At 38.2% G+C, this 18660-nt stretch overlaps 1 protein-coding gene across 1 annotated transcript in view; it reads left to right on the top strand.

Moving 5' to 3' along the window:
• Positions 1 to 18660, top strand: part of LOC122814379 (zinc finger protein 845-like) — a 281439-nt gene that overhangs the window by 185955 nt on the left and 76824 nt on the right. The window contains exons 10-11 of the mRNA XM_044086963.1: positions 9360 to 9455; positions 14979 to 15320. Of these exons, the coding sequence (XP_043942898.1) occupies positions 9360 to 9455; positions 14979 to 15320 (438 nt within the window). The remainder of the gene's footprint in view (positions 1 to 9359; positions 9456 to 14978; positions 15321 to 18660) is intronic.

Here is an 18660-nt window from a genome sequence, read left to right as displayed (position 1 = left end):
TTCCATGGAGTATGAATTAGAGACCGGAGACTGGATAAATAACTGATGTCCTGCTGGGTCAGAAGGTTGTGTTGCATTAGGCAGGAATAGAACATGAGTGGGTCCCATCAGTTTTAGAAAAGAGAGTTCTTATTATCTTTGCCTAAGAGGAGGTATAATAATCGTGTGCCTTTTTATCAAATAGTTGGCAAGGCCCTGGAGGTGTCTAACAGAGAGAATCATGGGCTTAAAAATCCCTAAGCTATCAGAAAAGACTAGAAGTGCTGTACCTCTCTTCCATATCTTATAAACTGCTCAGAGGTGACCAATGCCTTTCCTTCTAAGCTGTCAGAAACCCAGTTATCCAGGATTTCTTGTGCCTTCACAAATCAAATAGTCCCACAAATACCAGAGCAAGGGATCTAAGGCTGGTTCAGCAGATCAGTAAAATAAGGTGGAGAGATGATTACTCAGTTTTTCCCACACCCCTGAAATAGACTCCCCTACAGGTAAAGAAGTGTGATAAACAATCTTCCCTCAAACTGAACCTGGATATTTAGAGAAGTATTTGTAAATGTACCATAGACTTCACAGTCCGAGCCCTCCTTGGGGGGGGGGGGGGGTACAATCTAGCGTGGGAAGTGGCAAGGTGTAATAGTTACAAGACTCGGTAGCCTTGAACTTTCTATGACAAACGCCACATATTTCTCCTTCCAAACTCTAAATTTCTATTTTTTTTTTTTTTGCCCACTTAACATGTTTTTCATACTTGCGAAGTAAATCATTGGATTATATAAAGGTGTTAATTGGGCTCTGGAATTCAGTAATTGAATTATGCAGTCATTAAAATCTGATTTTAAATTGTATATTTCAGATTTTCAATTGTATTGCTAAATTTTGCATTATCGTATTCCAGGATAATAAGGAAATTATTTCATAGGCATCCTGGGACTGGTAAGGATAGATTAGTAGTGCATGTGTTCCTGGCTTATATGTATTTTTTTTCTTTTAATTTCTACTGTTGATGTTAGAGGTTTACAACAGTGTGTGTGTGTGTGTGTGTGTGTGTGTGTGTGTGTGTGTGTGTGTGTGTGTGTGTGTGTGTGTGTGTGTGTGTGTGTGAGTTATCTGGTTTACAGAACAGCTTGCATTCCAACCTACTTCTGGCATCCGTATTAAATTGTTGAAGGTGTTGAAGACGGTTATAATTTTTCATAAACTCCATTACATTTAAAAGTAGAATGTGTTTCTAATGACTAATAGTCCTTTCCCAGAATTGGATAATGTTTTATGTCTTGAGTAGCAATCATGCTAGGGAGACAAGGAATACATTTTTGTGGTTGCGCTCGGGGAGTTGTAGAATATACTCTAGAAAACTCATTATCTTAGACATTTTTATGCATTTGTTCATGAGGGAAGTGCAACAGACACAAATGTTCCATTATACAGGTAACTAGAGAGCACTGTCTGAATAAGTGACTTACCCAGCATGACACAGGAGATGAAGACGGAGGGGATCAAACCCTATAACCTCTGGTTACAGGAAACAGTCACGATCAGTTCTGGGACGTAATTCTCTGCTCTTCATCTTTTAGTTGTAGAAGTGTGCAGTAAATTAGTGGTTAATTTCTCATTTGGTAGAAAATTTCAATAAGATGTGCTGTCTAAATTGCAAAGGAAAAGGATGCTAAAGTTTATAAACTTTATGAAGGAACTATTTGATATATTGCATTATTGAAAAGCTTGTAGTACCCTCAGAAATGTCATTAGTTCATATGTTTATAGGTTCATAGGTTAGTACTAGGTAAGTGCCTTTGTGGGCTATTTTAAGCCTAGCCAATTATCCCATGTGAGAATAAAACCCTGCACCTTGTGTCTGTAAGGTAAACACCTTAACCATTAAGCCAACCTCCATAGCAGTAATGTTGAAGAGTTGGTATTTAGAAAAGTCAATGCCATCAAGAAAGGACTTAAACGCAAGTGCACGTTTAATAACTTCAGGATCTTCCAGCATGAACAGTGTTGTTGATCTTCTTAGAGACAGGTGATATCACTGAAGGAAGCCGTCCAGCCAGTGTTGTGATGCTTTGAATTCTTCTGGGGTTATTTCTAACTGTGGTGCCATTGCAAGGGCAAATGCTTGAATATCAGCCCTGCGCACAACCAAAGCCTTTGCTCTCGTGTTAGCAATCCATTCACAGATGATGTCTTCCAGCTCAGGAAATAATGGTTGCCGACTTGATCCACACTTGCACTTCTTAGCATTTCCCTCGTTGGCCTGTTGACTGAAGTTATCGTATGCTGCATGCCATTTTCTGACCATTCTGAGATCCAACCTTTCCTCTCCGCAGAAAGCCAACAGACTCCCTTCCTGGGAGTCCTCCATGATTCCTTTCTTATACTCGACGGAATAGCTCTTTCTTTTTGCACTCATATTGTTCCCGGGAGCAAGTTAATTGAAGACTTACAGGACTGGAGTGGCAACTCAAATGGTGATGGTTAAGAAGACACAACCACAGATGTTCGTTATCAAGTGCACCTGCTTTACGCGCGTTGTCTGTACTTTGACCAATCAAAGTACACCTGCCAGTGTTTATGGGCCAAGGATCTGAACCGTCAAGTGTGAGTGATGATTAGGGTTACAGTAAGAATCGTGGAGGGCTCCCAGGGAAAGAATCCTACGACTTTCTGCAAAGGGAAGAATCCGGGTGTCTGAATGGTCCAAAAATGGCGAGCAGAGTATGACAACTTCAGTCAACGAGTGTCAATAATATTATTTTATAATCCAACACATCCGTCGTGTGTTGTTGACGATCTTAACTGGGGCTTTTTTTGGGGTAGGGCTTATATCATGACCACCCTGGAAAACCATGCTAAGCCTTATTCTCCAGTTAAGTTTTATTTACGAAGAAATACGGTATATACATATATAAACGAAAATAAATCCAAAACAATTTAACAGGTAGACCATTCTCTAAGTGCAATAATACCCTCCAAGGTGTGTGTTATTGTGTAAATAATACCTTTTCTGAGTGGGCGTTATTTGTACAATAACGCACCCTGTCACCCATTATTCCTTGCATATCATCTTGGGGCCTATGGAAACAATCAAGATGAATAGTGGTTAGCACAGTTTGCTTTCAAGAAGTTTCAGATTGTGTACTGTTTATAAGATTTGTTTTATTATATTTCTTCAGACTGTTTTTGATTGTTAAGGCTGTAAATAGTTTCTGTTGCACTACTGGAATTACTTTACTAATAGTACTATTGAACTTCTAATATTTTAATATTTGGCTAAATGAAGGTGAGTTCCTAAGGAAACATATACTTCAATAATGATCCATCATTTGCTATCCTGGCCACTCACTGAGTTTCTGTAAAGTTCATTGTTGTATATAAAAAGCTGTTTGTGGACATCATAAGTGAAGTTCCATGAAACTTTGAAAATGATTGCAGCTATTGTAAGGTTTGCATGAAGAATCCACCTCTTGCCTATTACAGAAATATGTCTCAGTTCTGTTTCAGTCCCTAAATGTCTAAACCCCTTATTTGGTCAAGGTGGGGTTCACTCCTTATTGTCAAACTTGCTGAATTATAAACTTGCCCAAAACAATTTCAACTACAGATAGCCCAGAACATATGAAGCTACCCCCCACTACCTTGTTTTGAGAATCTCTAGCATTTGTATTTTTCCATCTGTTGAACTTTTATAGACAGTTCAACATCTATTAACTTAAAAAAACACATGCATGCTTGTGTTGGGATTGTTAGGTATTTTCTTCTTGTTTTATACATCTTCCATCTTGTTTGTTAACGCCAGAGTTTTATGGAGTAGATTTTCTGAAAAATCTTTGTTTTGTTTATTTTTGACCTCCATTCCTGCAAATCATCAAGGTACTTTTGGGGCACCGTCACCCACTGAATGACCCAGTAGACTGTGATCGGAGAGGTTTTAACTTCTGTGTTTTCCCTCTTGTACATGTCTATTAACATCCAAGTGAGGATGTCCAGTAAGTGTTTGCAAGGGGTATGTCCCCCTACTGATGTAGTCCTCAAAGTCACCATCTTCCTTGTGGCAGGCACCTCTACGTAGTCCTGCAGTTTACACATATTTTAACATGGAGTTCAATCCCCAAACATGCAGAAAGGTAAGCAGGGGATGGTACATCTCTCTCCAGCCATCTCATGTGTTTGGGTCTATATTACATAGACAAAAAAAAATCAAAATCTTGAATGCTCGGATGAGCGAAAACGCAGGTAATCAAAATCACTATTGTGGGGGCCTGCCCCCCCCCCACCCACCTAAAAATATATTCCAACTCTGAGATCGCACTACAGTGAGGAAAGGGCAAATTTTCTGATCTTCACTGTACTGCAATCTCACAATATCAATTTCAATTACCTGCATTTTCGCTCATCTGAGCGTTCGAGATTTTGATATTTCTTTGTTCTGATAGGAACCCCTCTGGTCTCCAGGCTGCTGAACAAACCTGGGCTGTAAATGGTTAATCCCTTTTCTTAATATCTGTTATCTGACAGAAGAACCACAGTGCTGAATGACACTGACTAAAAGCACCTTCTATATGACATTTGCCAACACTTAGGGCTTTATCAATATTAAGAAAATTAAAAGTGTTAGAAATTTTACATGTAACATTAAGCAAATGCATAAACCGTTTAAAGTGAAAATGAGTCAAACATCTGTATTTTTTTACTCATCTTTTATATAAGCTTTCAGAACATATTACCATTTTGGCCAATAAGATAACATTATTTCATTGACATAGCATAGCAAAGCAGCGGTGGTACAGCGGTAGCGATGTTGCCTCACAGCAAGAAGATTCATGGCTGGAGTGCCTTCTGTGTGGAGTCTGCATGTCCTCCCTGCGGTCGAGTAGCCTCCGAAAGACATGCGTGAGTGGGCGTGCCTTCTCTGAAGGTTGGACGTCTGGCTGGCAACTCGGCACCATAAAAAAAAAAATCTACTGCCAATCATTAGCAGACCGGAGTTCGGCTATGGCGACCCCTAACCGGGAAAAGCCAAAAAGATAACATTTCATTGACATAGCAACATAATTTTATAAAATGTATGTATGTATGCATGTATTTATTTGAATTTATTTACTGGATTAGAGCACTGATCTTAATGGATTAGATTGTCTCATCCCAAATGTAAAGCAGAGAATACAAAATAAAATGAGCAAAGAGTATAATACAGTCAATTTAAGATGACACTGACAGACCAACATACTGTTATGATCAGGCTGTACAGTGACAAAGGAATATTGCATAATATTTTAGATATTTACATGTTCTTTTAAATATTTGCATATATACAGTTTGAGCAATGGAAGGAGGAAGAGAGAGATGGAAAAAGAGGTGATGAAGAAACAAAGGAGGAATTGGGAGTGGGAAGGACTGGGGGTTGGAGAGAAAGGTAAGGGGTACTGACGTCCTGCAGATGACTTTGTAAGAATGCTATGTTGTGAATAGCTGGGTGGCTATTTAAAGATTTAGGTTGTATATCTTGTGGTAATGGAAATTCTATTTAGCTCTGTTATTTAAGAATATTTTTAAGTTTGACTAGAAAGTTGAGGAAGTTTATGTCTTTGGAGTAGCTAGTTTTTGACAAATTGTTAATTTAAAACAGGTAGACAATTTTTAAATTACAGTTATTTATGCATTACGAGTAATCTTATTAGCAGCTACCAAAACAATGATGCAATTAACCACCTATTAAATCAAAATTAACAGTTTGGCAAGAATAACGACCACTTTTTTTTTTTTTTTTTTTTTTTACCAAACTGTTAATCTAACAGGGTGGCAGTTACCTAATTTGTTTACACCTCAACAATGGTATAATTACATGCTGCATGCATTTTATAATTACATTGGTGTTTTAATTCATACATTGATACTTAGTTGGAGTAATGTGTTTTTAAAATAACATAATAAAACACTTCATCACCCTTTTGTTGAAAAAGTTTGATAAAAAAAACAAAAACTTTACATGTGATCCTTAAGTGTAGGATTAAGGGACGTGTGTTGCATACTGATAGTTAATAAAATTCATAAGTTTTCTAGTGATTCAGAAAGAATACCACCACTGGCGGTAAGAGATGTGACCAAAAGGGACTGTCTCCATGATTGTGGAAAATGCGGTTAAGAGATGTTAGCCACAATGAGAGAGGACCTCATTATCAGATAAATTTGTATGTCATTGAATCGCTCACAAGTACCATGATTGAAACTGACTCCCCCAGGTGCTCGCTGCACTTAGCACTTGAGGCAGGCTATGGATTGTGATGGCACCTACATCCAACCATTCGTGCTCCAACACATATGAATATTTTCTAACATAACACCCACACTTTACCTGCCCCTCGAGTGACAGAACACCCCGATGTATTTTCTTATTTTTGTCCCTCCTTGTAAATCACGGATCCTTACATTCAGATGATAATGCCAGATGTTAGATTTTTTTTGTTACTGTTCATAAAGTAAATTGTGATGCTAGACCTGTTGCTCTACTAACTTTTTAAGTGAGTTCATGTAACAGTTTAGAATTAAAACACTCCTATTATTGCCTTGTATACATGCCCTGTGCCTCTTCCTCTTAATTCACAGACCATTGCAGTCAGTAAGTAATGCCAGACACTAGAATTTATTTATTTTTTTTATTTTTATTTTTTGTTGTAATTCTGAGTTTCTGATAGTGTAACACAAGCCCTCCTCACTTTAGTATAGATATTTAAGGGTTTGGATTGACAAGGTTTATTTTGTACCATAGGCGCAATGTTTTGAACTTTCCTCCTTTTTATTTTAACTTTTTAATATGTTAAAAGTGTACCTAGTACCCAGTGGTGGTGCAGAAGATGCAAGTCTCTTAAGGAGCTGGGTTGTATACTAAGTGTACAGCGTTTTAAACTCCCACCTCTTCTTATTTTTCTTCTTTTTTTGTTTTTTGAAAGATTTGGGTAATATGTAAGAGTAGCCCTGGTAACTAGTGATAGTGCAGAGGACTAAAGTGCTGCTAAAGAACTATTTACAATTGCTAAGGGTACGGGGTTTGAATCTATGTACGTGCTTTTAGAGAATGCTGCAAAGAGTGTCCCTGGTGTCTAGTGTCCCATTGCCTAACTTTTATTATTTATTTATTTTATTTATTGCTATTTGATTACTGGGAATGTCCAACTGAATAGTCACCCACTTTCAATGGTGGCCAACAAAGAAAAGCTCCAATGTATTACAAAAACATTTTAAGAACAAACATTTTACAAGATTCAGAAATAATACAAAAACCTCTAGTTTAAATAATTATACCATATTAGACCTAGTGTAAACATATTGGCTTAAAATTGATACAGCTTGTTATGACAAATTAATATTCAGAGAATGTTTAGCCAGCTTAGATAAATTAAAGGTAAGTTAGTATTATACAAAAAAAATGTAATTTGAATTGCGAGAGAAAACAACAGGGCTATGGCATAATTAGGGAAGAGTCAGGGGGGAGAGAAATGGATTGCTCTTATGAAGTGAGTGTAGAAGGGGGAGTAAGGAGGTGTAAGATAAGAGCAGGTACTTGTTCATATTTAGAGATATAGTTTATGTTTGGGTTGTGTGAGAACAGTGCCAGATTTTGGTTAGGAAATATTTAATGTTGCAAAACATAGTATGGTAGCCTTTTTTAGTGCTTTTAAGGCATGGTTGGCAATAGTTTTCCTTGGGTGCTCTGGTTTCCACACAAATTCCAAAGACCTGTAATACGTGGAACGGGCCATAGGTGTGAGTTTGCTGCATATGTGTGGTATAGAAGAACAAGTAGTACAGGGCTGGCCGCACCAACATGTAAACATTGGCTGTTATTGATTGCCACTGTCAAAATGACACCCAGACCCCATATGCAAAAATAGGGAAAAAGAGATTGTGTGTATATGGATGGATAAAGAGTCTCTCTCGTAACTAGTGTTACACTTCCCCAGTATTGCAGGATTTGCTCAGTAGTTTAGGGGAGTGTGGAGGTATGATGACACACAAATACATGTACATATACATATAGTCAGAAGGACACATACACACATACATATCCATACATACACACAGGCATGTACACACACATATATATGTATGTATATATATATATATATATATATATATATATATATATATATATATATATATATATATATATATACATGCACACATGTGCGCACATACACAAAACCTCCCATCACCCGATGCACTCATCCATTTACCCTCACACACACACAAACACCTAACCTACTTATTCCCATAACAACACCCCACATGCAGTCACACAGATGCGCACACACACACACACACACACACACACACACACACACACACACACACACACACCCATGACTACCATGCCACTAAACTTTCTTGCACTTACCTCTAAAGTTATCTCACCCATTGGAAGTAATGGGTGATTGTGAACTTTTGACTATGTTCATTATAACATGACTGGCCGACGTAACTTATGCAGATGAGTGATTCTCTCAGTCACTCAGCTGTGTAAATGGGGAGAGCACATGGCTAATTACCATAAGCCACTCCTCTGGAATGCCTCATTAGCATTTGCAGTAGGCCACAGAGACAGTCCACCATGGTGTTGTACCTCACATTACAGTACAGTGGTAGAGCTGTCTCTGAATTGGAAATGGCTACATTGGGGGGTTAAATGGACTTACACCATGCAATAACCTTTCTGAATTCCACACTTTGTCTTTCCTGCTGGATGTTAAAGTACACAAGAGTGTGCCTGTGTGTGTGTCTGTCTGTGTGTGTCTGTCTGTGTGTGTCTGTCTGTGTGTGTCTGTCTGTGTGTGTCTGTCTGTGTGTGTGTGTCTGTGTGTGTGTCTGTGTGTGTGTGTGTGTCTGTGTCTGTGTCTGTGTCTGTGTGTGTGTGTGTCTGTGTGTGTGTGTGTCTGTGTGTGTCTGTGTGTGTGTGTGTGTGTGTCTGTGTGTGTGTGTGTCTGTGTGTGTGTGTCTGTGTCTGTGTGTGTGTGTCTGTGTGTGTGTGTGTGTGTGTGTGTGTGTGTGTGTGTGTGTGTGTGTGTGTGTGTGTGTGTCTGTGTGTCTGTGTGTGTGTGTGTGTGTCTGTGTGTCTGTGTGTGTGTGTGTGTGTCTGTGTGTGTGTGTGTGTCTGTGTGTGTGTCTGTGTGTGTGTTTGTGTCTGTGTGTGTGTGTCTGTGTCTGTGTATACCTGTGTTTCTGGATCTTCTTTCCATTCAGTGAAGGTTGCTATAGTAGTCCCTTTAGGATTTTACACTTTCCTTGTCTGTTAAATGATTGTAGTAGTTTTGCTGTCTGCAGATTTGTTTATGTAGTTGAATCATATGTTTCTATATTCATAGGACAAACTGAAAGCAGCCTTAACATCTCTAGAATCCAAAGTGGAAGATCTTAAATGTTTACAAAAAAAGCAAGAGAAGAAAATCCTAGCCATGCATGTAAGTATGATGAACGGTTAGTTTTGGATGCTTCGAATGTAGGTACTTAATGGGCATGCATACAAGGTTATCTGCTCTGCCATTTTGGTTGTTGTTTGTTATTTTAAAACTAACTTTATGGCATGCATGTTTACTGGTTATCAGGGAAAAGAGTCTGTGTGAAGCTAGGCTGTTTATTCCATTGTATATTTTCACAATATCTGGGTACTGATGAAGAAAAATGGAATTAAAAGTACGCTGCAGAGTAACACTGGATACTCTGAACCGAAGGAAATAGCCAATACTTTTGATGACAAATTTAGTGCATATTTTATTCCACCCTCAGTTACAAGTATTCTGCAGATTCTGCATTCAGTATTACCACCTTTAATTACTATGGAACAAGTCTTTTCAGCCCTCTCAAAAGCTGAGAACACCTTATCCATAGGCACTGATAACATACAGGGTTGCCCGATTATCAGTACGAAGTGTGGCTGTCCACTGGTTGCATTCCTGAAGCCTGGAAAAACAGCCATGGTAATGCTGTTACAAGGGGACGGCCCAGACATGAACCATGGAATAGACCCACTAGTCTCATTAGCCTCATGTGTAAACGCATGGAACACATGGTGTCAGACATTATTAATCTGGGCACTGAAAATCTCTTGGCTCTGGACACTCCTAAATTTAACTTTGTCAAAGGAAGGTCCTACCTGTTTAATATCATTAATTTCTTTGAAAAGGTTGCTACTAGTTTTGCAACACAAACAACATATTTTGACCTGACTAAGGCCTTTGACACAATTTCCCATGCAGGCATTCTCAATAGACTGGTAAATCTGAATATAAATACGGATAACTCAAGAATTCCAATTAAAATATCCTGGGGTTTATTAGGCTCCAGTAAAATCCACAGCAACAAAATACGAACAGCACATTACGAACTCCACAAGCATAATAGGTGTAAAGAGGTTGACCAGCTCAGTTAGCTGGCCAATGAGCTTACGCGTTAACCCCAGGTCCTCCTGAGCTGGTCAACCTCCTTACACCTATTATGCTTGTGGAGTCCGTAATGTGCTGTTCGTATTTTGTTGCTGTGGATTTTACTGGAGCCTAATAAACCCCAGGATATTTCAATTGGAATTCTTGAGTTATCCGTACTTTTTTCTTCTTGGTTTGGTTTCCACATTTGTGTTTCTGGTTATCTGAATATAAATAATTATGTTGTGCAGTGGCTAGCTAAACTGGTCACCTGACAGAACCTGTGTTGTTAGAGTCACCGTTGCCACTTAAGCAAACATGTTACCAATGCTGTACCGCCGGATTTAGTGTTGGGCCCTCTTCTCTTTGACTTGTATTTCTCAGGCCTTCAGTCCAACACACCTGACCTATGATTATCTAAATTTGCAGACAACTAATCTGGGTATTGTTCAGTCAGCCACTGACTCACAAGTAGACCACATTAACAATTGGTACAGTGGCATTGGTCTTAAATTAACTGTGGAAAAATGTAGTAAAATCCATTTTTTTAAACAATGTTGTAATGGAGCTAGGCATTCTTGCTTATGTTTTGACCATCAAGTCTCTGTGGTACTTCAGATCATAAAGCCTTCTATATAAATCTTTAATTCCCCTAGTCTTGCATCAAAGCAGACCTGTTATTGAACATATTGCCCCTTTTAGCACATTTGCCTAAACGTATAACTCAGCTTGAGAGACCTCCAGCGTATCACTCAGCTTGAGACCACCAAGATTCCTAACTATTTATTTATTTATTTATTTATTTACATTTGTTGACTGGGAGTGTCTGACTGGATGTAGGTCCATTTTCAGCGGAGGCCCGGGGAGAAAAGCTCCACAGTTAAAATATACAGACAGTAGTTCCATTGGATTAACATAGCAATTAATTACAAACATAGTTACAGATGAAGTACATAGTACATCAGTAGACAACTAGAATCTTTATCTGCGAAGTACATAACAAACATTAACAATTGTTACAATAAGAAGTTCCTGCTGTATAATAAGTAGTAGGCTTATGAGCATCCGAGCTTGCTATAATCAAGGTAGTTAGTGGGGTGGAAAGAAAGGTAGTGGTTGGATGGGGTAGGTGATATTAGAGTGGGAGTTGCAAGGGCAACTAACTAAAATGATCAGTGACCACAAAGATCTTGCTAATCGGGACAGACCATCCTTCTGTTTGCACTCATTCTCTGATAGAGTCCTTTGTGGAGGTCTGCATTCAGCATTTCAAGCCATGAAAGAACAGAGTCTGTCTGGCTTCCTATTTCTTGGTCTGCATTCAGCATTTCAAGCCATGAAAGAACGGAGTCTCTCTGGCTTCCCATTTCTTTTGCAGAACAAGTGTTTTTTCAAAGATCTGATTAAATTAACTAAACCATCATCAATAGATAAATAAGGCATGTTGCATGATAGATTCATATCTCAATGTACCCCCATCTTTGGAACAAAATGTTACTACATGTCAAGCAAAGTAGCACCCTTGCTACTTTAAAGGCAAATCCAGATAATGGGATAAGCAGCCTTAAACTCTCCCCATTGTCACTTGTACTGCCCTCTTTGAGGCTGGGGGGAATCTTGTGAATATGGGTTGCCGGGTAGGCTTGTGATGGTCTCCTGACTAATTGCCTAGTACATGCCTATGTAGCTATAAACCTATGAAATCTTACAAAGTTAGGAGAGGCTACTATTATTAAATCTGGCAGCAACAGAGACGCAGTGTTTAAGGGTTACTTTTAACTTGTGGTCCATTTGTGTGAACCTGATTTTGTAGTTGGTATTTAGTAAGAGAACTAGACATATAACCTACTCGACATGTTCTGTATTACAACAGTACACCATGGCATGGAGTTGGTAATTTTATTTTAAAAAGAATTGTCTTGCCTTTTTAAAGTAATTCCATTGTATAATTCACTCGCCATTTATGCTCTGTCTCTGTGCATTCTGCAAGTCAGTGGAGTTAACTTCGATTTTTCTTCACATCCCTGGTGTCTGATGAAAAAATGAGATGGTATATTCACAGTACAAAGTGTATAAATTATAACAATGTAATTCTGACAGCTCCCAAAGTGAAGAAAGTTATAGTTACTGAATGCATAGGATGGTGTGCTATGCAAGAAAGCAAAGCAGGTTGAAATTGTTTGAAAGGGAATCACTGTATAGAAAACTTGTACTAATGTTTTGGTGCTTTGCGTCAAAGTAATTGATGGCCTTTTTAGATATTTGTGGCAGCTTCTTTGATCTATGTTTCAGTGTAACTACTAATCTTGATAGGGTACATCTACTTTTACCTCCCAAATGAAGTAAAATGCACTTAATTGGGATATAACTGCTAGCTGTTATGCAGTAGCAATGTTTTGTCTAATCCCATAAGCCCACATAAGTAATTCTGTATCACAGATGTATATAGACAAACCTAAAGACCCATACTAGTCATTGTGCATGAGATGCATTCCTTCCCCAGAGAGCCACATAGGCAGTATTGCATTACAGGTGTAGTCTTTGTCCCTTTGCCTACATGAGCTATTCTGTATATTGTAAATCGTGCACCAGCTGCACAGAAATGCACAATGAATTTTTGCATTGTTGGTTTATTTTATCAAACTCTGTACACCTATATAAGAAATGATTAACACTGATATATGTCCCCCAAGCCTTCCAACCCTCTTGAACCCTTCTAAAGCACAGATAACGAGTGCCACAGACCCACATATGCGGTTCTGCATGACAGTGGCTTTAGTGGCTATTATCTGTCAGCTGCAAGATCTGGGATTTTGTCTCTTCCTCTCTGTGTAGATTTCCTCTGAGTACTCCATTTCCTCTCACATTCCAAAACTATGTTGGCTGATTGGGTGGGTAATCTAAAGTGCCTATCCATATACCTCGCATTTACCCATATGGAGATTGTGGCTGAAAAATGTCCATGATGACCAGATCATTTATCACCGATTCACAGCTCTATTTCCTGGTTTTATTGTTCATGATAATCTTGTCTGTGCAAATCTGTTCTTCATTTTTTTAGACCATATGATATATTTTGCACTGCAGATGTTCTTTCCACCCTGACACCCAGGCAAGCCATTCATATCGGAGACCGTTTGCTTATGCGACCCATTCTGCATTGTGTGTGTGTGTGTGTGTGTCTGTGTGTGTGTGTGTCTGTGTGTCTGTGTGTCTGTGTGTCTGTGTGTGTGTGTGTGTGTGTGTGTGTGTGTGTGTGTGTGTGTGTGTGTGTGTGTGTGTGTGTGGTTATGTGGTTTGTGTGTGCATGTGAAAATGTTTGCGTATGTGCCCCAAACCCATAAATCTACACATGATGTTCTACATCCTCTATTCTTTAGTCTCATAAATCAGTGAATTATTCTGTATCATAGATCTGTTTTCCAACCATGTAGACTCAGCTGAACATTTCTGTATCATAGAGCATCTTTTTGTCACTACACATTTGCATGAGCCATTTTCTTCTCCACTCCCTGGAATCCATGCACCTTATTCTATATCACTTATATTTGTAGATTCCTTAGCCCTCAAGGTCACCTGTACTATCCTGTATTACAGGGCCAGCCTCCATCACTATACGCACACTTGAATGATTATGTATTGTAGAGCAATTCTTAATCACATAGGTTGATATGAGCAATTCTGTATCTAGAGTTTTTTCCCCCCTAACCTTTTCTTCTGACATGAGCTATTCTGCAAACTTGATGTGTTCCTCAGTGCCACAAATGGGTGAGCCATTGTATATGATGTTGCTTCTCGCAGACTTCACACACACACTGCCCAGTACATAATTTGTAATTGATGTTACATTACCAGTCCTTAGTAGATGTTGTGATTGAGTGGTAGCACACACATTTTTTGTACTACATCTGTGTATTTCCACATTGTAGGCCACTTTGGATTCAACAGCTCCAGCTACACCTTTCTTTAAAAATATATTGTGCATTATATGATAACTTGATCTTGAAGGTATGGCCTTCCCCTTAAATTTTAACTTGGGTCATTGTCCAGTTGCTATAATTTATTCTAGCTTCATACCCACCAAAGTCACTGATCTTCCTAATGGGGCTAGTAACACCTTTCTCTTTGAAGCTGAGGGCTTGCATCTCCTAGGAAAACATATAATTTGTCATAAATATTCTGAGAGATAGTTTATTTATCAGGGACTATCCTGGCTCAAAGACAAAGCTATTCTGGAAGACGGTCAGATTTATCAGCAAATCAGGCACCTGCCTTATATGACTCCTGTTAGATTCCAGGGGGCTGTCTTTATACTAGACATGCATTGTCCTTCTCCTGCAGAGAGGACAGCATCCTAGGCTGGCTAGCTATACATCTCCCTCTGCCAGCCAATACCAGGGGGCTCAGTCATAATCTAAGCTTCCTGGTCACCACAGTTGCAGACAAATGCCTTTCCTTTGGTCCATTGGGCTAGTTTCTGCCCATTCTGTTATATAATAATAATGTATGAATGCAGTCTATACTATATTCACTGTATCCCTTTGTATATCCTTTGCATCCTAGGAAGACCGTCTGAGTTTGGAACATTACATTAAAACAGAATTTGCAAAACTGCACCATTTTCTCCAAGACAAAGAACAATTGCTTGTTGAACAACTTACAGACAAAAGAGTTAATATTTTGAAAGAAGTACAGGAAAACCTTGAATGCATTAAACAGGATATTACTGCTTTCAATGTGACAGTGTCTGATGGTAACCTGGAGCTTAACAATAAAAAAACAGAACCCTTAAAAGAAGTGGAAACAAAAGCTGAATGGACTGAAAATGATAATGTTGCAGCCACTAAAGAGATATTTGACAATAACTTAGAGCCCCGACAGCAGGACCCTGTTGGCTTGCTAACGGTAAGCACATCTTTCATTTTTTGTTTTTATTGTTTTAACTTATGTTTTGTAGAGTGATTTATGACTGCTGGGTTTAAAGAAATATTTGGGATAACTGCAAACTGATAGAAAAAAATGTACACAGTAATAAGTTTATTCTAAAATACTCATTCACTTTTTTATTCATTCTTCATGTATGAATCTGTAACATTGCATGTATAAACGGGATTTGTCCTGGTTTAAATATACCTGAGGATTTGCAAAGATCCCCACTACAGGCCATAAGGGCTGCTGTAAAAAGACCATGTTTTTGCAATGTGGCCATTTGCAATTCAGAGACACAGTCAGAATGAGGGAAGACCTCTCACTATTGGCTAGTCTGCATGTCTCTGAATCTTTTTTAACCATCAGATTAGCACTTCCTGTGGTAGCTAACAGTGTTGGAGGCCACATTGTGTAACGAGGGGTGTGACGCCCCTCCTCTGGTCACGGACATTGGTGAAAGACATTCACTTGGAACAAAAGTAGATACACACAGTATTTTCACATACAGCTCTCTGCACCAAGCACAATTTCCCTTAAGAGCATACAGGGAACACAATTAGTCCAAGGGCTTGGTTTCCCTTTTTAGCTAGGCCCCCAATAAGACTTCCTACTGGCAGAGCTGTAGAGTTGATATCTTAGCTGAGTGGCCAAGCCAAGACCTCGAGCAGCCTGTCTGTCCAACCAGTGCTTTATGTCCCTGCCCAAGTAGCTGACACACACACACAGACACACACACACACACACACACACACACACACACACACACACACACACACACACTGGAAAGGCTGACACAGCTTTACCAGCTATGCCCACGTCTGCCCAGAATATAAGGTAGGTACTGCCACCAGAACACACCAAAGCTAGCTACCCTAAGGCTCTTACAAGGATACCCTATTATAATGAGTAAAATTAATACTAGTACAAGTGGTAGTGTTTCACCAAAGCAACAAGGCTTTCAGGAGCGGCCACAATGTCACCAAATAAATATAAGTACTCTCAAAGGTTAAAATATTCTCTACGACCAGCCACAATGAAAAGTTTAAAAATATATTTAATAATAAAAAATAAAATAACATGAAAATACTAAATATATATTTACAATAAACAGCAGAGTTTCAGACACAGGAAATATTAAAAATAACACCGATTGCTAGATTCATACAGATACAGAAAAACAGTACTTAACTAACCTCACTATATTTTCCAGACTGATCTAAAGAATTACTATTTCCTGGTTACTTACTAAAGCAAGGCAAGATGAAGTAGGTGAGGGGTCCTTCTTTTTCAGGTTTCAAAAATGGACTGTGCTGAGACTTTTGTCTCATTACAGAATGACATCATATACATCTGGTCATTTGACCGTGGTTCCCACACTAACCAGAATCTAGCACCTATGTGTCATATTATACATACGTAGAGCTTTGCTAAGATGTAGCAGGGTAGCATCTGGAAGCTATAAAACCATTTTAAAACTTCCACCCTTCCAGGGTAGCGATTAATTCACCCCTAAGGACAATACAGTAGGATTCCTAGTCCTGGTTTTCACAGACATTTCGTCTCTGGCTGCAATCAGAACTGTACAATACAATCTTTATGGCCTTAATGCGATAATTTCATTTCAGACTATTTTTTCAAAGTTATCAGAAGACAATAATAAAAAGCAAACACACCGATACACAGTCAAGGTAGAGAAGTTTATTATTGGTAAGTTCTTTCACAGGTTAACATCCTGCTTCATCAACCATCTAATGATTTATAATAAAATAAAAAATGTATATGTTAAAACAACTAATCCATGAGTCAGAACTCTATCAGAAAACATGTGGTCTGCACGAAATGTTGAACCTTAAAAAAAGATATGATGCTAACATCAGTTAGGTGATATTAAAAATATCACCGAATTACATGAAACAAAATGGATTATAAGATTACAGGCTGATGGTAGTAAAGGGTTGATTAGTAGTGTTCCTTTGAGACCCGCATTAAAAGCCAGATATCTTTTCAAATGATTTACTAGTGTTGAGGAATATTCAGACAATAGTTTAACATCAGTACAGTTTAGTGTTTCTACTATTTCTTACTCATTTATTACATCCATTTTATTTATTTATTATTATTTTGATTGTATATTTGTCATATATGTTATTGTTACTACTTTAGATGTTAACATTGTATTCTTTTTTATAGTTCAGCATTTCGTGTACAACTATGTGTATTCTGATAGATTTCTGACCCATGTATCAGTTGTTTTAATATATATATATTTTATTTTATTATAAACCATTAGATAGTTGTTTTTGAGTTAGATAATAAAGGTAATTTTTAAGCAAGATAACTTTGATTCAGTGTTACTGTAGTTTTTATAGAGATTGTACTGATTATTATAGCAATGTCTATTATTGTTTAGAGAAGGGATTTTAATGATAGTAGTTGTCAGTTTGTTGAATTTTGTTGCTTGATAGTTAATGGTAGTTTGAGCCATCTGTCTTATTGGCAATGTATATGTATTTGTACCTTTAAGAAAGAGAGTTGGGCAAACACTAGATACAATGTAACTGATGATGTCATCATTTTGCTTGATTGTTACTTTATTTTTATTGGTGGCTGGTTTTTAAATTGTATTAAAGCTTCGTTTTCCTTTTATTTCTGTTTGGTCTGATGAATCAGGACATTAACCTGTGAAAGTGCTTATCAATAGTAAACTTCTCTACCCTGGCCATGTATCAGTTTATTTATGTTTATTATTTTCTTTTGATAACATTTGTTTTTGGTGTTAACGGACTGTTAATCCTAGCTGCTGGTGTTGTTTTTTACTGTGGTATTTTCCAAAGTTAGCTGGACTGAGATTAATTTCTCTTCCAGTATAATCTGTTACAATATATTCACTTCAATGTTTACAGTACAATCTGACATACAGGTGCATTTCTTTTCCATCCAGCAGGACCCGCTGTTGATACATTTGTAACACAAGCAGCTTTACAAATGTGTTTTCAACACAAGCACCTGTACAAATTGGTTTGATATACAAATTACATGTAATTCCTTACAAAACTCCAGCTAGCTATGCCGGCATATGTTACACACACACTGCCCTACTTCTCCTGGCATAGCTGGCAATACCTCACATTGTCACAAGGGGTACCCCCAGTCACTATCCCACATACAAGCACACAGTAAAATGCACAATGCTATACCTGTCCCTCTTGTCAGCATGTCCATAGTGTTCCTTTGACTCTGCCCTTGTAATTCATGTACGATTGCAGTCCGTCTTTAATACCAGACATTTCATTTTTTACTTTATTTCCTTTGGTAC

This window comes from Protopterus annectens, chromosome 10.part0, assembly GCF_019279795.1.
Source record: "Protopterus annectens isolate FY-2018-M chromosome 10.part0, PAN1.0, whole genome shotgun sequence".
NCBI lineage: Eukaryota > Metazoa > Chordata > Ceratodontiformes > Protopteridae > Protopterus > Protopterus annectens.
This window is presented reverse-complemented; position numbering and strand designations above follow the sequence as displayed.